Genomic DNA, 23,255 nt, shown 5'->3' with positions numbered 1-23,255 from the left:
ACTAGGATTTGGCTTATCATTACGCTCTATTCGGAGCCACATTCAGCGAAATGTAATGTGCCTTGTCGACATGGCGTAACTCTTTCTGACTCGAGAGCCACGGGAACTCCACGGGGTCAGTTTTTTTCTCAAAACGACTCTTAATCTTTCCTAACAATGGTTACAGAAAGCCATAAAGATTTGAAATACAAGCATGCTATCATACCGGACAATGATGTTCTGGAGCACGCAACGAGCACGTTCGTTCTCAGCTATCTACCGGAGCTTGCAGCCCAATGTCCTATCTTCGAAAACCGTTATTCGGCGTTTCAACAGGTCAAAGGCGTATTATCCACAGGCAGGGTAGAGAGGTACATCGAGGGTATGGTGAGACAATAGAATACACCAGAATACATAATCCCGCAAGACTGAGTCCATTCCATGTCAAACTTCAAAAGCTCCTCCGTCGTCCACTCACACCGAGAGAATTCCGCACAAGCCTCCTATAGTCTTTCCTCAGTACTGCTATCCGTAGACATGTCAAAATCATGCGTACGCTGTTTCTTAGCCGATACTAGACTTGAAACTGGCATTGTTTTGATTGCCTGCGTCAGCAACACCTCATTTCCTCAACGGGCCTTGTCGACGGCCGAACAGCGTTTGCGGGAACGCAAAGTGCGATACGAATCCCATTGGGGAGACTTGCCGGAAGACATTCCACTCAAGTCCGACTCTTTCAAGGACTGAAACTGAATCGTACCGTTCATACTGACGCTGCGGAGACTACCGCTTGAAGGAAACGCAGAGGCGTACATTCCAAAATCGAATAGATCTGGATAAGGAAGGAGACTGAGGCATCGCGGGAAATTCGAAAGATATTGACGATGTGGCGGGCTGCTTGAGTAAAGAGGCAACGGCATACAGTGACCTTCATCGTTTTTCGCTGGACTAGGATCCCAAAGATAGCCAGATATTGCCAAAACGGCTCTAGTTGCGTAGGCAGCGAGAGGGCGAGCTTTCGAAATTCCAGCAAGAGAAGTAACAGAAGCAGTTTGGCCGGAAGGCTCCTCAAGATTGATCATGATGTTTTCCTTGGTGTTTCCCGTAGCAACACCTGATTTCTGATAGTCCCCGTTGTTTTCGCTACTGTTGTAGTGAAGCCCAGAAGATGACGAATTCGACGAAAGCGGGTTAGCCGATGGTTGTTCATAGTTCTTAGCAGCTGCAGACAGAGGACCGGAGTCATTGTTGGAACTCTCTGGGGGAGATGGATGCGTAAACGTAGGAAAAGGTGTCAGACAATTGGAGGTGGCGGCTACGGGCGAAAGAGATGTCGATGGCTCCCTGGAAAGGCTCGACGGTGAATTTAATGAAGAATGCACGCTGGATCAGGTGGGATAGTAGATGACGTCGGGATGTACAAATCAGCCACGATGATTCCAACGGTGTTCCAATCTTGAACACATATCTCCGGCGGTCGTGAGTGAGTATATGTCTGGCACGAGAATGAGTCTTTTCAGCCTTTCCGGAGACGGACGTCTGATTTGTTCGCTTCTCGGGAAGTCGCGAGACCGCAATAACTGGGAGGTTATGTCAATTATCGAATCTATCAGACATTAAGCATAACTACGGTTTATATCCGTGTCTTGGGTGAGTTTTTCAGCTTTTGGCGGTAGAGGTGGCGTATGCCTAGGCTGTGTCAGTGATTGTTGCCGACTGGGAGGCTGGGGTTCGGGTTTGACGGGTGTAGTAGTATGGGTAGGAAGTATCGGTCGTATGCCAAAATGGCGGAATACCAGAATGTAAGGTGCCATAGTAATGTATTAAAGACAGTGGACGACGACGAACGTGATGGTTGGAAGATGAAACTTGCCGCGGCCAACCGGCGCGGACATCCGACTATGAAGAAGAATCCCTTTCTTTCGAGGAGGGCTAGCATTTTCCCTAAGGAGACGTCTGGTTATCTTCAGAAAAGCGCCAACTAATCATTTCATAGCAGCATACAAAAGCTAGTGGTATCTGGCAGTAATAAATTTATACATAGATACGAATGCTTGAAGGAATTTTGAAAAACAAAATTCAGACCGACGATCCGGGCCCCATCACAGTCGGCTTAGTCTTGGAAAGCTGCGCGATAGTGGCATCATCGAAGTCCAGATGCGCCTTTACCAAGTCCGGTGGAGTCAATGCCAGCCACTTGGGGATTCGGTCAGTTACAACTAATTCAAAATGATACGATATTTGTATATGGCCCACCTGATTCAGACTGATATCCTCAAACCGATCTACAAAATCATAAGCTTCGAAGCTTATCGTTCCGTCGCTATCAACACGTACCCGAGTTGAAGATTTCCAGGTATTTCATCGTCGTGTTTCCGGTATTTTCAACGTAGTGTCCTACTCTGGGTGTCAACAATGAACTATTCCTGTTTCAGTCTTCTTACCCATGGAAGCGGGAACATAACCTAATGATCCGTCAGTCGAACCTGAATCTAGGCGTATAATAAACATACCGATGTCACCAGGCTGGTAGTTGAACGTCCTAGCCGTGCCTTGGGACGCAAATATCGTCATCCTCCCCTCTCCCTCACTGGAAATTCGAATTCAGCCATGATTCAAAGAGACCCCTTGAGACTCACATGAAAAGGCTCCATTCGTCCTGGGTTGGATGCCAGTGCAACTCACTGCGCTATAAATATCAGTAGAAAAACGATACGGTCAACCCTCGACTCGTACCGGATAGCCCCAGGTTCAACCGTGACCTCAGCCATAGCGATAGTAGTCGAAACCGTAAAAGTCGTAGAATCCACGACTTTGACGGACCCGCCTGACAGTTGGGTGGCGTTTGCCTTGGACAGTGCAAAAGAAAAGGGATTTGGTACCGTCCCTTGCGGGCTTACAGGATCAGATGCATCATCGGCAGGAGGAGCTAAGACAGAATCAGTATCGGGACGCTCGGGGCAACAAATTAACAAACTGCTCGGGAAAATGTAGAGCTCCTGAGCCGGAATGTGTGCAAAAGCCTCAGAGTTGTTGAAGAGGAAGTTCCTTTCGAGGACTACAGAGGAAGTAACATTTTTAGTTACGGTTCCACTTAAGCTTATAAAACACACCTTCCATTGGAACATGAGCAAGCCAGTCAGTCAACTTCGATCGAGAGTCAGTAGTTTACCGAAACAGAAGGAACAGGCCTTTACTCACCAAAAACGTAGAGTCCTCGCTGAATGCTCCATCGTCGAAGATCTATGATCACACCGTCAAGATTCGACAAAATTCCAAAGAGACAAGAACATATATACCAGGATGAATTCGGAACCATCTGGGTCGTCAGCAGTAGCTTGGAGAGAGTGCGGAATACCAGGAGGGAAGTACCACAAGTCACCAGCGCCCTAGTACCGTACGTGTACCCTTGTAGATTAGATTCAAGGATCGTGACTTACCACCGTAGCGATGAAGTTTCGACCTTCGGTATCAACAGCGGTCACCTGTGTGGAACCCTTGGTAAAGGAAATGACGGTCAAAGTTACAGAGCTGTTGGTATTGAAGTTACTCACCTTCAAAACATAGGCCCACTGAAGAGGGTCAGTCCACAAGTTCAGGAAAACCCGGGTCACTTACTTCCGAAGTCTTGTGCCAATGCAGCTCACTAAAATTCAGTGTGAGCTACATGCTGATCGATGCCAATGTTTACGAAACAACTTGCCGAATGGCTCCGGCTTCCAATCTCATATCGACGCTGGCCATTTCTAGAAAGAAAAGCGTTAGTTTTGTATCAATGGATTATTTTCATACTTACGGGTCGCGATTGGCATCACCCCAACTGTTAAGCACACAAGGGTGAGCAGTAATATGGAATTAAATAGAACCTAATCCTACTGTTCTCTTGACGAGCCCAGCCGCCTGTCTGCAAACGGTTGTGGCTAAAAGAAAAAGGCCATTTCGCGTTTGAACTGAAATTTCAATGGAGTCCAAGTTCTGGAACTGCGAGCAAGGACACGGGCGACTTACATTGTCCCAGAGTCCGTGGTTGGAGGGGCCAATGTGTCGGGATTTTGGAGGTCAAGAGGAATGTTGTCTGGGCCAAGGACGGATGCTCCAAGCTTGCCGCGTTCCGCAGAGACCACTGAGGGACTACTGGTCTCGTTCCAAAGCACCTCATTTGGGTCCAAACTAGCGAAAGGAACGGTCGCAGTCGATGACGCTGCCGTGTCCGTCGACGACACGGTGACCGTCTGATCTATGGTACTAGCAGACGCAGAAGTTTCCGAGTCAGACGCAGTCACGTTAGAAGAACGTTTTCCTGGTGCAGCGTCGATGAGTGGCGCGAGGAGAATGATAACTACCAAGGCAGCAGAGATTTGGACCATCACGATTGAGAGCTTGGTTGATTGCTGAACGAATTGTAGGTGAAATATCAAGAGTCTCTTATACGTTTCTAAGAGATGTGACTGATGTCCCGTTGAATGTCTCGTAGGATAGCTCGGGTTATCGTTGCCCCCAGTACGGACGAATTAGAAAGAAAAGGTCACCAGAAGGAGAGAGAAGTAAGTTGCTCCCATAGCAGTGGTGCGTGAAACACAGGTACTGTGCAGAAGGGGTGTTATTAATACGCCTACTGCATTGAGGAGACAACTGCATGCGCGTAAGATGTAGACTATGCAAGAATAGGCTGAGGTTACGCGAAAGGATGATCTTATGACGTGCGACGATTGTCAGCTCATTTTACCTCTGAATTCTGATGAAATCGAGGGCCACCCCTTTCGGTGTGTCGTAAAGTCTTGGTATTGAATAGCAAGTAGCCTTCGTCGCATAGGTCCATGCGGCAGAAACACGTCCTAAAACCACCACTTGAAAGCAGTAGCGCCAGCGACAGCGGGTCATGTAGGGCGACGGGCGTTGTAGGATTGGGGGCGGCATAAAGATGTTCATCCTTAACGCTCAAAAATGGTAGTGAAACAGGAGCATAAGTTCGCTTCTTCAACAGACAAGTCAAGATATGATTGAAAAGATTGTAAAACCTACGAGGAATCGTCCTTGACAACGGTCGAAGCTGCACGATGAAACTCCTCTAAGCCATCTTAGAATACTAAAGAATCCGAGCACATAGATAAACGATTTTACGAAAAAATACGCACTCGAGGCAGACGGCATCTTGAGCTGCAAGGTATGTGGCCTATATTCTTCCATGGTCTTCGTAAGACAAGAGCTAAGTCAGATTTTACTTACTTTATCGAATACGTCTGCAATAGACATTGGCACCATTGCTATAATATGCGCATGAGCAGAGGTATTGATGGCATCTTCCACTGTTTTTTCTTTGAATGGTCGAAGTACCGTCTCGGAGACATCGAGGACAATAATGAAGGATAGAGCGCGGGTCAGGCGACTAGATAGATTTCAATCTATGAAAATGACCGATATGGCTCTATGATATCCCCATCACCGTTTCATCTTTGTTAGACTCACAGAATGTTGCTATAAATATAACCAGTAGAGGTCACGAGCATTCCATGGATCTAAAAATATTTCAAGCATCAAGTTGACTAATTCTTGTGGACCCCATGAGATATCCTGGATTGGGCGATCTGACGGCAAACTTAAGCAGGGAGAAAGTTGGAGCGGTTGTCCCTTTCCCCTGCTCTTGTGACCTTCCTATCTTGCCGTTTTCACTGATGTGCGACTTCTTGCATAAATAAAATATGAATCTCTATAGGTGGAGGTGTTTATACAATGACTACGGGGGAACTATTAACCTTTCCGTTTTCCCACTAGCTGTCATTTCGCTATCATGGTGGGATGTTCGAGAAGGGCACTGCCTCTCTGAAACGATACATTGAGAACTTGCGATGGATGATAAATCTCTGAGAAATGTCGAAGGTGCTTTCGACCCAGGAGGAAAGGAGAAAGATAACCTACTTTGGACAAGGAAATGGGTAGGTAACATTTGAATGAAGGGCGATGACTGTCTGCAGGAGATGGTCAAGTATTAACGATGAGACGCGGTCTGTTTCGCCGCGGTGTGACAGATTTTGCGTCGTCAGTATGTTGCCCTGTCGACCATTGCAAGACCTCGACCCTCTGGCAATCGCCTAGGCTAATTGAAAGCAGTCAAGAACAAAACAAATAACGACTGCGGAGATGAAGGTCGCAGGAAGTCATTGGAAAGAAGCAGACCACGGGGTGATGTGCCTCTATCTCGAGACAAGCAAGTTTCTGCGCCGGGAAAGGGAAAGCCCCAGTGTCTGGATGACAAACATGCACATAGCCCTCCCACTCCCAAGAGGCAGAGAATATTTTGTTCCAAAATCCGAGTACGGAATACGACCGACGCTAATAAAGTGTTGCAACTATGCTTGTCAAAGCACATATTGTTGATCTGTACCGCGACTGTCAAGAGATGTTGTCTACAACAACAGTGATTTTCCGGAAATGTTGGCTCCGTTCTAAAATGAGACACAGCATGGTAAAAGTTAAACACAGGACATCTCGCATCAGAATAGCCGGGAAGGAAACGGGCCAAGATTAGAACGGCAAACTTAGCATGGTTCGGTGTGATGCGGAGAGTCGTCGGCGAGATCTAGATTGAAGTGTGGGAAATCGTCGAGGATCATGTCTGGTACCAATCTATAATCCATATTGTGTGAGAGACTAAGCATCGCTGTCAAGAAAATGAACATATGTAGATGCTCATTAGACATGAAGCCGTCTGTAGCATTCTTGTGGTTGAGCAGTAGAATTGTACTTGGAAAAGCATACAGTGATTGTAAAGGATATACAAGGTAGTAGGAGTCACACAGCAGGCCAGCGGCTTAATCGGCAAGCCGCCCATAGACAGTATCCCCAAGGATAATAAACAGCCTGCACACATATAGTATTGAATCTGACTGACGGTAGTAAGCATAAACGTAACATCTAATCAAACCGTATCGAAAGCGATTCCAAAGTAGGCTGTTGAAGCGGACAAAGTTCTACTGCTTCACATCATTACCGCTAATGAATGTCTCTGGAAGCCGGTGATACTGCTCGATACTGCTCCAATTACTCCGCTTGAACAACAGGTCTTCCAGCACGACCTCAACTGCCCCTACGAAGCCAGGTAATAAAGGGGTAGACCTTTTTCGGTGAGAAATGGCGGCATCAGCAGGGAGTCGCATATGCCAGACTCCGGTTCACTATCAGTGATAGCAGGTTGTAAGATGGTCTCGCTAGAATTATCCATGGAAGAAGAGAGTTTCTCGACTTCCTCGGCATGGTGTGTTGCTAGGTCCTGGGCTTATCTTGCCTGCCGGTGTATCACTGATTGTAAAGGGACACCATTACTTTGGTTCGAGCAAATTTTTCACAGAGATGATAAGAATTGTTAGCGTAGTCTGAACCTTTCGGGTTATGCTTTCCGGGAGAGTTCGTCTGATCCGCGATACCATTTCATGAAAGACATGGATGTGAGTATTACTTTAGTACGGAACCAATGAACGCTTACAACAATCTTTCGGAAGCTACTTCGCCTCTTGTCATAAAGCCAAGGTTGAGCAAGGCATCCCAGTCATGCCAGGCTTCGGCTTCGTTGAGGCATTGTCCTCCCAGCTTGATCGAATACGTGCTCAATGAACCCCACAAAAAGTAAGAAAAAGATTAGGAGAGGATGTTCCAATCGTCCGGAGAAAGCGTAAAAGTGCTCTCGGAGGAGTCGTCATAGAAAGTTATCCTTAGACTAGAAATTCGTTCATGGACAGAGAGAACCTGTCCTTGCATATGACAAAATGAGTGAACGACTCGAGATAGAGTTATATGTAACTGACAGCATTGGTAATGGGTAGTTTCAAATATCTTGTCACGTCCTTTAGAAAGTAAGGCTGCCATTCTTTCTTTGACAAGTTCAGAATCGAGACCAGGGGCGTTCTGAGAGTACTTAATGTTGGCGAGGCTGGCAATTCTACAATCATGAGAATAGCTGGAGAAAGAAAGTGTAGCTTCAGGATCCACACCCAGAAGGGATTTGGCACTCGACCTAAGCCTACTAAGTAGGTATCAACAACGACTTCAATTCGTGATAATTAAGAGCTGCAAACGCCAAGCATGACAGTTAATCTGCAGTCTCTGTCCCCAGGAGGAGTTGTCCTTCTTTTCTCTGGAAAGAGGCAAGAAAAGGGACAGGAGAAAACTGCCATGGAAAACCCATACCTTCTACGCTACTGTAAGGACTCAAAATCCGATTCGGGAGACGTCTTAGCAGAGGATGCTGGTGGACCGTTCTTAGAAGTTGCTGGCTTGATTTCCGGACGTCGAGCTTGCTCTGGAAAAGTAATCCCACAGAGCCAGTCCATAAACAAAGAGCGTGCGTGATCGCCCTTCGCTGGTTCAGACCTGGTCCTCGATAAGGCTCGCGTCGTGCGTCATTCACGCTCCATCATTATGGCCGTAGAAAAAAGAAGAAGAGTGCCAACCATCCTTCAACCACATTGAGCCAACTCGGGATCCTGTTTCACATTGTTCTTCGGGGCCGGTGTGTTGTCATCGATGGTATCTGAGTTTCACAGAAGTCGCTTGAATACCAACTGGTTGCTTTGCGCAACGACTGCCTAAATGTGTGTTTGGAAGCTTATGACAAACTAAGAGAACTTGAGTGCACTGGCTGGGTCGGTAAGATCGTAGACACTAATAAAAGGGTCTATACGCGTCCCATCTGTATATGCAAAGCGAACTACGGGCTATTCAAAATAAAATTACCTGCCAATGTCGCTATGAGTCAGGATCAGCCTACGCACCAGAAAATCAGGACTTGCTTGTTCAGACCAACTCAGCGCCACGCAGCCCATGCAACCCATTCTTGAAGGATGATTTCGATATCGGCGATCTCCCATCTACAGTGCTGGTAAAGCGAGCTGCTCCATCAGATCAAAGATATCTTTCTCCTCAGTAACACAAAAGAATGGAAGAGCAACGGAGCACGGATGCAGCAAGTGATACCTCCGTATGCTCGCAGCTGGTATCACTGTCGGATGAAGACTCATGATCGTACGAAGTCTGTGAGACATGTTCTTCATACCCCAACCCCGCCTCCTGGCGAAATTTCGTCATATTAGATGTTTGCGTTAGAGCACTGCCCTCTATGCTTCGTCCCAGCAGATGAATATCTTAAAAAGTACGAGAGATCAAGAGTGACGCATGCTCGTCCATAATGCTACAATAACTGTGGCCTAACAAATAGGTCCTCTTCCCTGCAAAGGTTGTCATATAATGCATAAGCTCTTCACATTCACATCACATACGATTTATTGTAACAAGCATTCGCAAGTGACCTTATCAGTAGAGACCACAACGGTATAGTCGGCGGCACGACGTCATGTTTCGATATATGCCTGGGAGCCCGGAGCGTACTATCACTGATCAGTCGAAAGCACCAAGTCAAAAACGTCCAGGACTTCCGAATGAGAATTAGATGCAGAATTTTGTTCCTGAGAGCACTCACATAACGTTTCTAGTTATTGAATCAGAGAATGCTCGAGAAGAGACAGTGAGCCATGACCGGGAACCAATAGCAAGTTGTGAAAGAATTAGTAGTCAGCCATCGCAATCCAACAGGCCGCTCTACAGCACTCAAAATCAATAAATCCAGTGGGAAGATCCCGGCATCGGAAGGTGAAATGAGGCAGAGAAAAAAGAAATTGGCGGTAGGCCCAGTGGCAAGATAGGACAAAATCGAACTAGCGGTTCCGGCCAGTGAACCGTGCAAATACATCACGTGTGCGTCAAGCTTTCTGATTCGCCTAATCATTGGTGGAATGTGTATCAGTATATGTAAAAAGCAAATATAATTTGTGAACCTATTCTTAAGCACTGGAACATATTTACCAAACATGGAGCTATGCATTATCCATACAATAATACAACAAAACTAAGCGAGAACGGTGGATATCAATCAAATATCAATGGTATCTGGAAATGTGGGAGTCTATAGTAGCTACAAGTTCAGTAAGTACATCATAAAGTGGTCATCATCATGTCGTATAGCTTGAAATGTCATTTGCCGAACAGGCGATTCTTCAGTCCTTTCCCAAATTTTTTGACCTGTGACCGAACGCCCAAACGCGGTTTGGGGCTCATATCTTTGAATTTGAAGGAGCCTGCATCATCTCCACTCGCGAGCGCCATCCTCAACTCCGCTTCTCCGCTCATTGAGAAGCCCATATTGTTGAGCTTGTCGACAGGTGGAATGTATCCGAACTCCCCTGGGGAATATCCCGTCGACGCGGATGGGAAAGTACTAGAGTAGTCTAGATCAGGTGGCGTGGGGAGGTCGAAGTCGTGGCCCACACTAGAGGTCCGTCCTGAGAAAGCCATGCCGTGGCCAGGGGACGAGGGTCGTAATGACATTGGAGACGTTGGCCGGCTTTCGCTGGGCTTGTATTCGGGTTGGGGAGAGGTAGGACGGGACAGGTCTTTGCGAATGACTGAAGAGTAATATGGCCGGTGAGGGTGGCCCAAGCGGGGTATATTGTAGGACTGCGAATTGGAACGGCGAAGGCCATGCAGTTTTGTGATGGGTATAGACAACGAAATGCTGGATGTAATAGAGTCGTGAGACGATTGGGGGGGTTGTGATACTGGTCTTCGCGACGTTCGTCCATCGACAGAAACTGGACGGGTTGGAGCTGGGGAGGCTGGCGCCGAAACACGAAGTTTCTCCATTGGCTGCTTCCTCCGAAGAACTCTCTGTTCTGCCGAGAATTTTTTAACAAGGACATCGTGATAGGAATGACCAGACTGGGGGGCGGTGGAAGGGCGTAAAGATTTCGCAGATGATTTGGCGTTCATGACGACTTTATCAGTGTTCCGGTGATCAACGCCCTTGACGAACGATGCACGTTTCAAGTCCAGTGGAGTTGATGTCCCCTGCTCGACACTCAACCGCCTGGAGGTGCGGCCGGTTAATTTGGCAAGCGTCTCGTCCCTCACCTTCTTGTGGTAAGACTGGTTGGGTTGTCAGTTCAAAGCGGACTAGGCCATATATATAATTTGCTCACCAAAGTCGTCACTGTGGCAACCTGAGGACATTCACTAGCAACGGTCTCATTGCATACCGTACTGGGGTTGACGAGAGCAGGTAGCTGATCAGATGGCAGATTCAAAGTGGGTAACGGAGACAGATTTATATCTGTTACCGCGGGATCGTCTTCCTCGACGCAGGGAAGTAAAGGCCGTTTGTTGTCCGGTACAACAGGGGCAGGAGAAGATAGCAACCCGGTCCACTGATCGACGGTGATGTTGCCTGCCTGGGACCATGAGTGACGCAGTTTGTGTGGCGATGCGGGTGGCGGTGTTGAGGGCAGGAGATGGGGCACATGTAATCTTTGATGCACAGATGCACGCAACCCCCCTGCTGGCTCACATAAATTGACGTATTCTCCCGTGGAAGCCGTGAACGTCCATCTGCGGTGCGGAATGCGTCCAGTCGCGCGTTCCGATCCCTTGTCCGAGTGTCCGTACATGCAAGGGGGGGATGTCGTACTCGAAAAACCACACTTGTTACAAGTGAAGAATGGTCGGTCAGTTGGAACCAGGCGAAGGACGGGGAGGGATGTTGATTTTTTCAAGTTCTGGAAAGCATTAGCCTATATGTAGGAAGGAATGAATCGCATGTTACTCACCTTGTTTAATTTATGCAAATATCGTCGGGTTAAATTCCGGCGAAGGCGAGCCTCTGATGGGGACCAAGATGAATATGGCATGAGCGGGTATCGTAGTCAAGATATTCAGTCGTGATAAGTCGTAAAGGTCGTAAGTGAGAAAGAGGCAAAGCGGCGAGCGCCTCGTCACTAAGCCTTATAAGAGGCTCAATCGAGAAGAAGAGGTCGAAGGCGAAGTTTATCGATCAGGGTCAGTTCTCCAAAGCGGGCCGATAAAGAACGCATTGGATAGCCTGCAATGCGGATAAGAATGGTATAAGAAGCTCACCATACGGGTATTATGAAACTTGCTGTTTCCTCACCAAAAAAGCATGATCATGAGCCGACATGAGGCGATTCACCAGACATCTACTGTGCGGATGTGATCGTCTTTTTCCTATCTTATCCATCCCGTCTACACGGTGATTAAGCCGATTGTCCCTTACAAATGTTCTTGTATAATTTCAATACTTAGCCTGAGATGAACAAGTTGAAACATAAACGGGGTGAAAGAACGGGCAACCTGATCCGGACGATTGGGAGCATGTGCTGTACGGCACATACGTTGATGGGCGAGTTGCTCACTGCATACCCACGCAAACAGCTCGCAAATTCACAGCCTCGCAATCGTTGGCAGCTGCATTTTTAAATAAGGGAAAGCGCTGAAAACACCACATCGCGAAGGATTCCATTTTTGACGGCCAGTCCAAATTTGCGACAGGCTCTGACAGGAGGCAGAGAGAATCAAATCATGTGCCCGCATTTAAGTACAACGAGGCAACTTGCAAGGACAGACAAATATACTGCGCCCCAAAGTTCAAAGATCCCCACAGTAAATGGCCACCAAAAAGAGGTACACAGATTGGTTAACAATAATACGCACGGAGGCGCAATACGGTTCCCATTCTTTCATAAATCTTCGCATCGATGGCGGAGGACGCCACTGTTCTGGTTTTCAATTGAAAGGGCTGTCAAGTCTTTATGCGTACTAGCACAGGATGAGAGCGGAGATTAGGCGCAAAAATTGTAAGGCCGGCAACTGCAGAAAGAGAATAGGCCGGAAACGAGCAAACGACCTAAATAAATGTGGGGAATGCATTGCTTCATCATTATCTGGAGACGTTGAGGGTCCTGGATACGTACATGTTGATGGGGTCGAGGCCATAGTCCGGTGCTGCTGCTTCTGCGAAACCGGAATGAGAAGACATGAATCAACGGGCAGGAAAGACATACCGAGGACTCATTGCTGTGAGTGTCCGTTAAGGTCATATGAAAATACTCCTCATCAGATCAAGGAGATGTCGAATTGAGGACAGCGGGTGCGTTTCAATATGCGTTTAGCGAAGGGCATAATTGGACCGCACTGACAGCGTCCTGCGACTAAGATTTTGCCTAATCCAGGGGTATTGCAGGCCATGAAGAAAGAAAGGATAACCAGAACTGATGAAAGTGGGAAGACATGCGAAGCTACCAACTGAAAGATGGGTAATGAGAGCATCCTGCAGACGTAAGCTAAAATGCCAGAGCCGGAAGGTTTGGCGCACAACTTTGGAAGGATAGAAGCAAATATACGACGTCGACATCGTGGTTGGAGCAAAAAGTCAGAAACGAACTCTTGACATCACGTGGGTCAGAGTCTCGGTTCTCGGCCCGATGAGAACAACACACAACTGCAAAACCTGCAGCTTGGCGGGATCAAGTGCGATTCTATCTCTGTCTAGTGATATCTACTGGGATACGACCCTTCTCTAGATGTTACTGTGGGTACTTACGGAGTCGCTACCAACCCAGGGCCTAGGAACGTTCAGGTAAGGCGGAGACAATGAGATGTTTGCTTTGCCGGCCTCCCTCAATCCTGGTCCTCCGATACCTTTACAGTTTGTCACCGCTTTTCGGGCTATCTCCCTTATTTTATACCTGAAAACGACTTTTGTGGGCTTACCGGCAATGTCACGGACGCCGAATCTCTGGTCTTGACCGGATGTCGTGGAAGTCGTGGAAATAACCGTGCTTTTCATCCGTTTACGCTCCACGTCTGAAGGTGCCCTTTACGTGATCATTTGTGCTTGCTTTCTACGGCAACTCTCGCCATCCCGCCATGCACGCTTGCTCTCTCTGTCCGAGGGACACTTTCCTTGGCAATAGAGTCATTTCAGTGAAGCTATCTCATTCCTCGTCCATATTTATCCGTGGAGGGGGCCACTATGAAGTACTGCAATATGCTTTCTTGTTCTCTCGTCGTGTGATTAAAACGTGACCATCAGTTTCTACTGTACGCTTCTAAAATGACCGAGTGTTCGCGGTGGAGTCTTCTCGGAGAGACTGAGGATGCAGAGTCTTCAGGTGATACACTGACGCATTTCGAACAACAAAATCACCTGAAAACAGAGGCTTCCATATGCGCGACGTCGCAGTCATGTTTCTGATACATCCCATTCGTTGGCTACAAGAAGTTTGTCCCCCTTCCATGCCTCAGTGCATCCGCAGAGGAAGACATGGTCTCTCTCTTTCGTAGCCCTAATGAGTTTGGATCATGAAAGTGAGATATGTAGGTCACAGACTCTGAGCTGATCAGATGATGTGTACCAGAATAATAGACATCACTTATCTACGAGGTATACATTAACAATGGCGATGCGTACGATGCTCCTCAACTGAAGCTTGAGGCTTGTGGCCTTACTTAACTGGCTTTTCCGACCAGCTTACAACCTTCAATTATAATACTGTCGCGCTTATATTTTTCCAGCTCTCAAGTCTCAGCTCATAATAATAATTGAGAGCAATGCAACTGTCTGACACTCACTCATTCTCCCAGTATGTAGGATACACCAGGTACTAACTAAGGACAATGAGAACGGTATGCTGTTAGGCAGCTTGTTCTTTGCAGCCCGACACCCTAGAGTGTAAGGAAGGTTCACCATTTCTATTCGGCAAAATGTAACCAGAAAAAGATATCAATTTTTCAGTGACAATACTCTGTATGCTTTCGATATTTTGGCTGCTTCGCTATCACGTCCTCATGTTTGACTTTATCAGAATCGCTGTCACTAAAACAGTCGGAATGTTCGAAATACTATCTTCTACTACACGCAAATCTCGCATCTCTTCGGGTCTGAGTTGAGGAAAATGTGCTCTAGTCGAATGTGAGGACGAAGCACTGCAGAGATTTAGAAGACGTTGTGACATTGAGTAAAATCGCGGACACCTCTCTCGGTACCGCACCGACTCTATAATTGGTAGAGGCTTGCTGAGACGATGCTGCCGCCGAGTTGCCGGAGAAGAGCTATGACGTCCCACATCGCTCAATGTACCATGACTGAATGAGAAATATCAACATATTTTCATTGCTCTCAATTGCATCCTATGTATGTAACCACGGAAACGGGTGCTGATTTGAGTATAGCTAACGGGATCTTGTTTCAGTTGTCCATCCTCATTTCAAGGTCGAACCTGATGCTCTTAGGAAGCGTCAGCTTGCTTATTGAGCGCCTTACTTGCGCATATCTTGATTTCGGACCGTGCCTTCAACTTTATTTTCTTCTCTTCGTTCTTGAACTTCCGCTGTAACGGAATAAACACAAGTCTAATAATCCCTCAAAGGCCTCACTCACATAAGCTGTCATGCTCCTCTGGCCAGGCTGCGTAGGCTTAGCGGCGATTACTCTGCCTTTATTTTCGCCGTAAAGATATTCAAACATCGTGCATCCCCGAAATGTGTCAAACCTATGAGATATCTAAATGAGTGGTAACATGTTATGATTGTGTAGATCTCACTGACTTCCTGTCCGTTACCGCTGCCTTCATCAATGCTACCATCGTTGCATCCGTTGCCTGCTCCACAAGCTTGTTGAACAGGGCGCTGCCCATGGTAACCTTGAGCCTCACGAACAACGGGCCGATGTATTCGTACTGTTGTGTTTGTCCTGTAGCAGGAGCGTCATTATCCGTGGCGACTTCCGTGGTCGAACCCGAGTCGGATCCTCCAGGACTCTGCATTTCAGTTGGACTTTCTGTATTTTCTGGGCTTTGAACAACTGTATCATCGGCGCTGGGGGTCGTATTCCCGCTTGTGTCTATGCTGCCGGGGCTCCCAGATTTGACGGGACTATTTTCCCATCTCATGAGTAGGCCAGGCATTCGATAAAGTTTAGGACCTACCTGGCTTTACACGACCACGAAACGAGATATAGAGAGAAGAGGATGACGAGAAACTTATGGTGGGCTGTCATATGCAATTAGGAGAGAACCAGCTCTATCTTCGCATGCCCAAGAGCAGTCGCGCATTTAAGTAACTCGAACAATTACGAGTATGTCATATAACCCGTCGAACTTGACGACCGCGGCGGTGTACACCGATTACATGCTATATTTTTCAGCAACTTAGGAACATCTGCCGTCAAGAGCAACCACACCAGACAACATCATAGTGGAGCGAAATCGTGGTGATACCTTGAAGCTGTATGATGGTGGTCAACAAAGAGTAGGTAATGAGGCTCGCTCTGAGGTGTTCGGGATCATCCGTCCAGCTCTTCTATGAGATTATTCGGCCACGAATATAGTCGATGAGCTGTTGAAAACCGAGGGTAAAACCTTGTTGTAACTTGCTGCGACCTTGTATTTGTCTGGTAACGTCTTCCCAAGTTTTGTTTTGATATTGTAGCCTTTCCAATCTCTGGTGCTGTGTTATAAGGATACTGAGAGGATGGAATACGCTTGTAGAGTCGCACCTGTTGGTGAAATGACTCCAGTAATATAGCAAGGTTACAACTGGCGAGAGCCCTCTTTCTTTGAACAGACACAATAAAGCAATAGCAATTACATATTCAGGCATACAGCACGAGAAGGAGCACAGATCAGGTAAGTAATGATAGCAGTGCTTTCAACGACAGGAGCGGAGAAAAGAAAGATTGAAACTCCGAAACAGGCCGCCACCGACGCGATCGACAGCCCCTAATCGCGTCACTGTCGTGACATTCCGGCTGAATTGAGTATGCTTCTGCGGCCAGTTTAATCATACTCTTACCTCCTGCATCCATCATTGATAAAATGAATACGATGAGCTGTCCCGGAGGCTCCTTTGGAAGGAAGTTAGTTGTACCACCTTAGCACGAGATCACGCTCCTTAGCCAATGGTAGCGATCTCAGATGCCGGGTCAACGTTCGATTGATTACATTTCCTAGGCGTTCCACTAGATATCCCAAAGATCCTTCATAACATTGACCTCCGTGTTTTTCTCCGCTCTACTTCCCGGTTCAACATCGCACTCCAGGTGCGCTTGGCTATACTGTTGTAACGTTTCTCCCGTGCGCGCCAAGGAAAGGGTAAACCTGGGTATAGAGCTATGGACTAATTACGTTCACGAATAGACAGAGAGTCAGTCCTTTGTCTAGCCGTACCTCTGTAGCATTTCTTAACGGCAATTAAGAATATCTGGACGAATCAAAAAGTGATAAAAGAAGTTGATTTTACTGTCGACCGCCACGTCTCCACACCCAGAGAATAAGCCTGTCTCAGATCATCCTAGATTCGAATAAGTACCATATATCCAACTGACTTGCAGGGTGCATACTATTTGTCTCCTCTGCATCGACTCGTTTCCAACCCAGGTCTCTTCACACAGAGAGACTGTCATTGATAATCGATAATGGATACAAGATGAGCAAAAAAGCTCGACCTCACAGAGTATCATTATCTAAGTACTATCATGTCGCAGCAGAACGAAAGATATGACCGACGGATACCACAAGTTTCTCTCTACAGCTTCCTCGACGTTTAGGAGCTCTCCGGGAGAGTTTCATCCAACGTCCCGTTCTCACGCCTCGGCAACAAAACCTTGTGATGAGATTTCCTTCTGCCTTGGGAGCATTCACGTACCAATAATCCAAGTCAGGGGCACCACAAACCCACAACGCCTCTTGTTCTCGGGATTCTCGTCTTCCCTCGCGGAGTGCCTTTCCCAGCTTGCTCCTGTCTTTGGCGCCTCTCCATCTGTGCTTCTCTATTCCGGCATCAGGAGTAGAGTTCATCGTATAAGCTCTGTCCTCGGTCCTTCCTATTTTCGGGGCCTTGATTCATGTCGATATTTTTCAGTGAGCAAAAAAGTCCGTTTTGTGAATGCCTAGCAGCTACCAAGGCCCCCCTACCAGTTCGATTTCTGTAGAAGCATTCACAATGTAATAATTTCTTTCCTTTCTAGTCATTTTGTTCTTGTCCATTGTCATCTACGCAATCCATCGTATCAGTATATTTCCAAGTAACAACAAATACATCCATCAGTAAAAGTACAAGCCAGATTCTGTTTCGCTTCATTCAACAATCATTTAGAAGAAATTGTATGTCCTCGCAAGGGGCAGTTTCTCAGCGGGTGCGACATCTGCTAGCTCTCCATTCGCGCGCACCTCATACGTCTCTGGATCCACCGACATCTTGGGGATGAGATCGTTCCATTTCATATCCTTCTTGGTGATATTCCTGCACCCAATGACACCGACCGCATTTTTTTTGAGATGATATGAACCTATCATGCCTGATAAGATGGAGACTTTCGATACGAATGCGACAGAGTTCAAAGCCGCAGAGCCAGGTTTAGCACCCCACATAGGTTTGGAGTAGAATGGCTGTACGGAGGGTATGGATGCGTTCGCATCGCCCATCTGTTGAAATCAGTCATAACTAAAGAATGAAAGACAGGCAAGAAACATACCTGAGACCAGGCGATTACGCCGGATTTGAGGACCATTTCAGGTTTAGCACCAAAGTTTTCGGGTTTCCAGAGCACTAAATCTGCGAGGGTTCCAACAGCAACATGGCCCACAGCATGACTAATTCCATGAGTTATCGCTCTAGCCAGACAAAGACAATGAGATCTTCTTGACAACAAAGAATCGGAGAAGGACACACGGGTTGATGGTGTACTTTGCGATATATCTCTTCACACGAGCGTTATCAACACCCTCATAGTCGCCCGACGACGTCAAGGGTCCTCGGAACTCCCGCATCTTGCTTGCAGTCCTCCAAGTCCTGCTAACAACCTCGCCCACACGTCCCATAGCCTGCGAGTCAGAGCTAATCATAGCGATTGCCCCGATATCATGGAGGACGTCCTCAGCGGCTACAGTTTCTGCGCGGATACGCGACTCTGCGAAAGCAAGATCTTCAGGAATGGATTTGTCCAAGTGATGGCAGACCATGAGCATCTACCGTAGGTACGTAAGACAGGTGTACATGGAATGAGTTGGGAGGAATACTTACATCAAGGTGCTCGTCCAAAGTGTTGTTAGTGTATGGACGCGTCGGGTTTGTAGAAGAAGGCAAGACGTTTTCTTGACCACAAACAACTATGATATCCGGCGCATGACCGCCACCTAATGAAGCCTATATAAGGTCACGCTCGGCTACATGAAATATGGACGAACCTGCCCCTTCACTGTGATACGTGTGAATGGTTCGGTTGCCAAAGGCCTCAATGGTGCCTTCGAACAATGAGGTCGGTTATATAGAGCAACGAAAGAACTGCTCACTTTCTACAAATCCACTTTCATTTAACGTGTCAGTGTGGATGTTAACCTAAAGCAAACGGTTTTACTGCCAGAGTTAATCATAAGGGACAGGATACGGACCTGAACATCATACTTATCACCAACGTCCAGGCAGTTCGTGATAGTGGCAGGCGTAGACCCCCAATCCTCGTGCAGTTTCAGGCCTGCCGCTCCGGCTTGCACGATTTCTTCCAAAGCCGTAGGCCCAGCATCGTTTCCCTTGCCTGTAAACGCAAAGTTCATGGCCAAACCGTCTGTAGCCTGCAACATGTGTCGAATATAGAAGGGACTCGACGTGCACGTTGTTGCATTCGTGCCCGCACTTGGCCCTGTACCACCGCCGATCATAGTCGTAGTTCCTGCAGCCAGTGCTTCCTCGACCTGCTGTGGACAGATATAATGCACGTGCGCATCGACAGCTCCAGCCGTAATTATGAGTTTTTCCCCAGCGATAACTTCGGTGGAAGAACCGATGGTGAGAGTGGGATGAACATTCGCCATAACGTCCGGATTGCCGGCCTTGCCAATACCACAAATGCGACCATCCTTGACACCAATGTCTGCCTTGTAGATTCCCGACCAGTCAACAATAAGCGCATTGGTGATGACGAGGTCAAGAGTTTCTTTGCTGGATCGATTAGTAGCCTGTCCCATCCCTTCCCTGATACTCTTGCCTCCACCGAACTTGACTTCGTCGCCATACACGGTCTTGTCATGCTCAACCTCGATCCACAGAGCTGTGTCACCGAGTCTAACCCTATCACCAGTTGTCGGTCCGAACATGGAGATATAAGCTGCGCGACTGATATCTGTGTCCGCTGTCACTTCCAACGCGCCTGGCTCGGGGACGTGAGCGAACCCTTTTTGCACCAAAGCGCTGATGATCTCATCTGATCTGCCAAGGTCGACAACCCCAGAAGCGAGGCGGTTTCCGCCCGAAATAATTTGTCCTCCAGCGATAGCACATAGGGTCACAGTCTTGACGTCACCCGGCTCAAAACGCACAGCGGTACCTGCAGGTATGTCGAGTCGCATGCCGTACGCTTTGCCTCGGTCGAATGAAAGAGCAGGGTTGGTCTCGATAAAATGGTAGTGCGAGCCAATCTAGAAAGATAGTAAGTGCCATATCCAACGCATAATCTCACATACCTGACCTGGATAGGACGGTCGCCATTATTCGTAACACGAAGCTGTATTCTTGCTCTACCCTTGTTAATGATTATAGGTTCCTTCTTGGCAATTATGGCACCCGGAGCCTTCTCATGAGAATATTCTGAGACGTCTGCGACTGGGAACGCGTTATCAGCTGGGATAGGGAGGAAGGAACCATAGAGCGCGTTCTCCAGGTTTCCACTTTCTGTGCAAATAGGATCGTGAACCGTTACAAGAAAAACGCTATGTAATCAGTGTAAGTAACGAGGAAAGAAATGTTAGAACTGTTCCCCACCCATCTGTAAAGGTCCCTTCAACCTGGATCTCATGCAACAGACCAGGAACATTCGGAAGGACATGACGTCGACCAAGCATATTCTTTCCATGCTGCATAAGCTCGGCGACAGAATGCTTGCCATCCCGGATTCGTTCTTGCAGCTGAGAGGCAATCAGTGCTATCGCCTCGCTCTGGTTGAGCTGCAACCCCCTAGCGAGACGCTTTTGGGCCAGAAACCCAGCCTTTATTTATTTGAGATCATCTTAAATAAAACAGCCATTTCGAATGTTCATACCTGGTGCAAGAGGAGTTTTGCCTCTTCCCGGGGAAGTAAATGCATGGTGCCGGTCCAAGTCGGCAGAACCGGAAACCGGGCCGCAATATTATCCTGTGACAAACAAGGCCAAAGGCTGAGTTAAGAGCCACTCGTCCACTACGACACTGCCACGCCTGGTTTCTTTCGTACTTCGACCACTATACCTTGGCTCCCATCCCAAGGCACCTTGGTACCTCTAGCGACAGTCTACCATGTCTGGATTTGCGGCACTTATGGCTCTTAGTGCTACACAGACTCGGGAATCTCAGAAGAGCGTAGAGACCGCCCTTGCTGAGCGCCAGCGTCGAGAGCGGGAACGGCGACAGAAACAGGATGAGGCTGACCGGAAACAAAGGGAACTGGAGGAGAAACTGCGCCTAAAGCACTTCGAGGACGAGAAGCGGGAGAAGGAGCGGCAACGGCTGAAGGAGGAGAAGACCAAAGCTTTGGAGGCCGCCCGTCTGCGCCGCGAAGAGGAGGAGCGAGAACATCTGCGGTATGGCTCCAAGAAGCCTGGGAAGTCGGAGACGAAGTGGCCTTCGTCATCATCACAGACTCAAACGCAGGAAAGAGTCCGCAAGAGGAGGCTCCCTTCGGATGATGATGACGAAGCGTCAGGGGCTAGTGTTCTCACTCGAGAGGAGAAGCGCAGGCGCAGAGAGCAAGCTCAGTATCGCAGCGGGTTCCGGTCTCCCAGACGTACTCCAGCGAAAGGCTACTCGAAAGCAGGCCGTCAGCTACCCGGTGGCGCCATAGATGTGACGACGACGACTCCTGGTCTTCCCACGGCGTCCTCGTCTGCCGGAATGACAACGAAGGAGCGCTTGATTGCCATGCCCATGCATCTGATTAAGCTTAACACAAATAAGCGTGATACTCGGACCATCGAAGAGATTGTAAACGACATGCAACAGGAAAAAAAGAAGAAAACTTTGAACGGAGAGGACGCCAAAGCATTCAGCGACTGGTTCACAGATAAGAAGAAGACAACCGTCTCTGTGACTCCCAAAGCTACTGCCTCTGCCTCTTCTTCCCGTGAGTCCAATACATATCTCGTAATGCTATCATTTCGATCTTCTTTCAGAGAATGCCAGTCAGCGGAACACCCCTATATCAAGCATACCCAGTGCTCCGAAGAAAGCGACACCAGTACCGCCTCCTAGAGCACCATCTTCATCGTCTTCTAAGCTTGTCACGAAGACCGTCGCTTCCCTTCCGTCGAAGCGACCTGGATCTACCGACGCACCCAGATTGGCCTCGTCAAAGCCTGCTGCAAAACCTGCCGTTCAAAATCGTCCTGTTATGAAGAAGCGTCCTCGTTCTCCGAGTAGCTCTGTATCTCCGTCTCCGTCTAAGAGACGCACAGGGGGCTTGGACGATGATATGCGAAGCCAGATCTGGGCTGCGCTCGGCAAGAACCGCAATGCTTATGTTGGGCTCGATGACTTCAGCGACGATGAAGATATGGAGGCGGATGCGTCCGCTCTGGAGCGAGAGGAGCTATATAGGTTTGTTCCCTTCCGGCCGCTCTGGTTTACTGCTACTGACGCCTTTCTAGCTCTAAGATTGCTAAACGTGAGGAAGAGGAGGCCTTGGCTGCTGAGCGTCGACATGAAGAGGAGAAAAGAAAGAGACGGCTGACGAAAGAGAGGCGTGGTGATTAGGTGCGTCGCTCTGGTTAGTCTGTTTTCACTCTTTTGGTCGGCTGGAGGACTTTTTTTACATATCTACCTTTTGCTTGACAAGTTACACTAAACTATTCTCCCACACATCCATTTTTATCAACATACACATCATTATATCCCTAGCACATGTATTCTAGTTTTGTTTCCTCTCACTATAAGGGTTACTTCTACAATATCTTCTATCGGAGGTAGACATGGACAATAGGTATTATAGCCTAATGAAAGAGCTACGAGATACCGAGCTTGCCGAACATATCTGCAACTGGCGGCAATCACTCCGTTGAGTGTTCTGTTCTATACTTAGTCATCTGATGAATTTTTGTTTACTAGATACCGCCCTGGCTTTGGTTCTGAAACTTGCAACTATACGGAATCCGACGACTGATCCTCCTCTTTTTGCGACTTTTTTGGCTCCTCGGCATTCTGGACGAACGGACGACTCTGACAATCTCACGGATACCGAAACTCTATTTATCTGTTACGTTGTGAATATCGTAACTCTGTTCGAACCTCTGTAGATCTGTAGTTCATATGTTGATCTGTAAAGAGATGAATAATAAATGTGTTTCAGTTTTGTCTTGGAAACCAAGACCTAACGCAAACGATAACATTCTGAACCATAGACCTCAAGCCGGGAAAGG

At 47.7% G+C, this 23,255-nt stretch overlaps 9 protein-coding genes across 9 annotated transcripts; 1 reads left to right on the top strand and 8 right to left on the bottom strand.

The window, feature by feature from the left end:
• Window positions 1-548: 548 nt before the first annotated feature.
• BT62DRAFT_229322 (uncharacterized protein) lies at window positions 549-1,141 on the bottom strand. Its single transcript, XM_043180146.1, has one exon. The coding sequence runs from the start codon at window positions 1,059-1,061 to the stop codon at window positions 609-611; it is 453 nt and encodes a 150-aa protein (XP_043038331.1). The 5' UTR covers window positions 1,062-1,141; the 3' UTR covers window positions 549-608.
• On the bottom strand, window positions 1,142-1,853 carry BT62DRAFT_229316 (uncharacterized protein). Its single transcript, XM_043180145.1, has 2 exons — window positions 1,610-1,853; window positions 1,142-1,559 (listed from the first exon to the last, which is right to left on the bottom strand). Exons 1-2 carry the CDS (start codon window positions 1,791-1,793, stop codon window positions 1,222-1,224), a joined length of 522 nt encoding a protein of 173 aa, XP_043038330.1. The 5' UTR covers window positions 1,794-1,853; the 3' UTR covers window positions 1,142-1,221.
• Window positions 1,854-2,000: 147 nt separating this feature from the next.
• Window positions 2,001-4,346, bottom strand: BT62DRAFT_987769 (oxalate decarboxylase; the record flags this gene model as incomplete). Its single annotated transcript, XM_043190080.1, has 18 exons — window positions 2,001-2,175; window positions 2,236-2,264; window positions 2,317-2,376; window positions 2,424-2,444; window positions 2,493-2,569; window positions 2,619-2,663; window positions 2,716-2,908; window positions 2,957-3,037; window positions 3,093-3,126; window positions 3,181-3,222; window positions 3,279-3,368; window positions 3,420-3,476; window positions 3,534-3,551; window positions 3,598-3,625; window positions 3,683-3,725; window positions 3,776-3,799; window positions 3,856-3,929; window positions 3,988-4,346. The coding sequence occupies 18 exons, from the start codon at window positions 4,344-4,346 to the stop codon at window positions 2,059-2,061; spliced, it is 1,392 nt and encodes a 463-aa protein (XP_043038329.1). The 3' UTR covers window positions 2,001-2,058.
• Window positions 4,347-9,799: 5,453 nt separating this feature from the next.
• BT62DRAFT_1077579 (uncharacterized protein) lies at window positions 9,800-12,012 on the bottom strand. The gene is made up of 3 exons (XM_043179316.1): window positions 11,628-12,012; window positions 11,004-11,576; window positions 9,800-10,950 (listed from the first exon to the last, which is right to left on the bottom strand). Exons 1-3 carry the CDS (start codon window positions 11,706-11,708, stop codon window positions 10,000-10,002), a joined length of 1,605 nt encoding a protein of 534 aa, XP_043038328.1. The 5' UTR covers window positions 11,709-12,012; the 3' UTR covers window positions 9,800-9,999.
• A 947-nt stretch (window positions 12,013-12,959) lies between these two features.
• Window positions 12,960-14,195, bottom strand: BT62DRAFT_1077578 (uncharacterized protein; the record flags this gene model as incomplete). Its single annotated transcript, XM_043179315.1, has 3 exons — window positions 13,723-14,195; window positions 13,418-13,691; window positions 12,960-13,119 (listed from the first exon to the last, which is right to left on the bottom strand). Coding segments are annotated over exons 1-3 (507 nt in total), but the record flags the coding sequence as incomplete, so codon positions are not given.
• A 909-nt stretch (window positions 14,196-15,104) lies between these two features.
• BT62DRAFT_921082 (uncharacterized protein) lies at window positions 15,105-15,874 on the bottom strand (the record flags this gene model as incomplete). Its single annotated transcript, XM_043184269.1, has 4 exons — window positions 15,105-15,206; window positions 15,257-15,368; window positions 15,424-15,750; window positions 15,804-15,874. The coding sequence occupies 4 exons, from the start codon at window positions 15,872-15,874 to the stop codon at window positions 15,105-15,107; spliced, it is 612 nt and encodes a 203-aa protein (XP_043038326.1).
• Window positions 15,875-16,009: 135 nt separating this feature from the next.
• Window positions 16,010-16,535, bottom strand: BT62DRAFT_229206 (uncharacterized protein). Its single transcript, XM_043180143.1, has 2 exons — window positions 16,373-16,535; window positions 16,010-16,317 (listed from the first exon to the last, which is right to left on the bottom strand). The coding sequence occupies exons 1-2, from the start codon at window positions 16,474-16,476 to the stop codon at window positions 16,185-16,187; spliced, it is 237 nt and encodes a 78-aa protein (XP_043038325.1). The 5' UTR covers window positions 16,477-16,535; the 3' UTR covers window positions 16,010-16,184.
• A 1,320-nt stretch (window positions 16,536-17,855) lies between these two features.
• BT62DRAFT_933877 (urease) lies at window positions 17,856-21,136 on the bottom strand. The gene is made up of 10 exons (XM_043186630.1): window positions 20,909-21,136; window positions 20,632-20,855; window positions 20,339-20,579; window positions 19,266-20,288; window positions 19,167-19,212; window positions 19,062-19,118; window positions 18,898-19,010; window positions 18,547-18,842; window positions 18,350-18,488; window positions 17,856-18,299 (listed from the first exon to the last, which is right to left on the bottom strand). The coding sequence occupies exons 1-10, from the start codon at window positions 20,951-20,953 to the stop codon at window positions 17,967-17,969; spliced, it is 2,517 nt and encodes an 838-aa protein (XP_043038324.1). The 5' UTR covers window positions 20,954-21,136; the 3' UTR covers window positions 17,856-17,966.
• Window positions 20,909-22,759, top strand: BT62DRAFT_229144 (uncharacterized protein). Its single transcript, XM_043180142.1, has 3 exons — window positions 20,909-21,964; window positions 22,014-22,437; window positions 22,488-22,759. Exons 1-3 carry the CDS (start codon window positions 21,142-21,144, stop codon window positions 22,591-22,593), a joined length of 1,353 nt encoding a protein of 450 aa, XP_043038323.1. The 5' UTR covers window positions 20,909-21,141; the 3' UTR covers window positions 22,594-22,759.
• The last annotated feature ends 496 nt before the right edge of the window (window positions 22,760-23,255 follow it).

The sequence above is a fragment of the Guyanagaster necrorhizus genome (assembly GCF_019112545.1).
Source record: "Guyanagaster necrorhizus MCA 3950 unplaced genomic scaffold BT62scaffold_17, whole genome shotgun sequence".
Lineage (NCBI taxonomy): Eukaryota > Fungi > Basidiomycota > Agaricomycetes > Agaricales > Physalacriaceae > Guyanagaster > Guyanagaster necrorhizus.
This window is presented reverse-complemented; position numbering and strand designations above follow the sequence as displayed.

Coding starts and splice junctions, on each gene's coding strand:
- BT62DRAFT_229206 (XM_043180143.1), bottom strand. CDS start 16,476: ATGCCTGAATATGTAATTGCTATTGCTTTATTGTGTCTGTTCAAAGAA. Junction 16,318..16,372: donor TGGAGTCATTTCACCAACAG/GTGCGACTCTAC, acceptor ACACAGCACCAG/AGATTGGAAAGGCTACAATA.
- BT62DRAFT_229316 (XM_043180145.1), bottom strand. CDS start 1,793: ATGGCACCTTACATTCTGGTATTCCGCCATTTTGGCATACGACCGATA. Junction 1,560..1,609: donor CCAAGACACGGATATAAACC/GTAGTTATGCTT, acceptor ATAACCTCCCAG/TTATTGCGGTCTCGCGACTT.
- BT62DRAFT_229322 (XM_043180146.1), bottom strand. CDS start 1,061: ATGATCAATCTTGAGGAGCCTTCCGGCCAAACTGCTTCTGTTACTTCT.
- BT62DRAFT_1077579 (XM_043179316.1), bottom strand. CDS start 11,708: ATGCCATATTCATCTTGGTCCCCATCAGAGGCTCGCCTTCGCCGGAAT. Junction 11,577..11,627: donor ATTTGCATAAATTAAACAAG/GTGAGTAACATG, acceptor AATGCTTTCCAG/AACTTGAAAAAATCAACATC. Junction 10,951..11,003: donor TTGCCACAGTGACGACTTTG/GTGAGCAAATTA, acceptor CAACCCAACCAG/TCTTACCACAAGAAGGTGAG.
- BT62DRAFT_229144 (XM_043180142.1), top strand. CDS start 21,142: ATGTCTGGATTTGCGGCACTTATGGCTCTTAGTGCTACACAGACTCGG. Junction 21,965..22,013: donor TGCCTCTGCCTCTTCTTCCC/GTGAGTCCAATA, acceptor ATCTTCTTTCAG/AGAATGCCAGTCAGCGGAAC. Junction 22,438..22,487: donor GAGCGAGAGGAGCTATATAG/GTTTGTTCCCTT, acceptor ACGCCTTTCTAG/CTCTAAGATTGCTAAACGTG.
- BT62DRAFT_933877 (XM_043186630.1), bottom strand. CDS start 20,953: ATGCATTTACTTCCCCGGGAAGAGGCAAAACTCCTCTTGCACCAG. Junction 20,856..20,908: donor CAAAACTCCTCTTGCACCAG/GTATGAACATTC, acceptor AAATAAATAAAG/GCTGGGTTTCTGGCCCAAAA. Junction 18,489..18,546: donor GCAAAGTACACCATCAACCC/GTGTGTCCTTCT, acceptor TTGTCTGGCTAG/AGCGATAACTCATGGAATTA.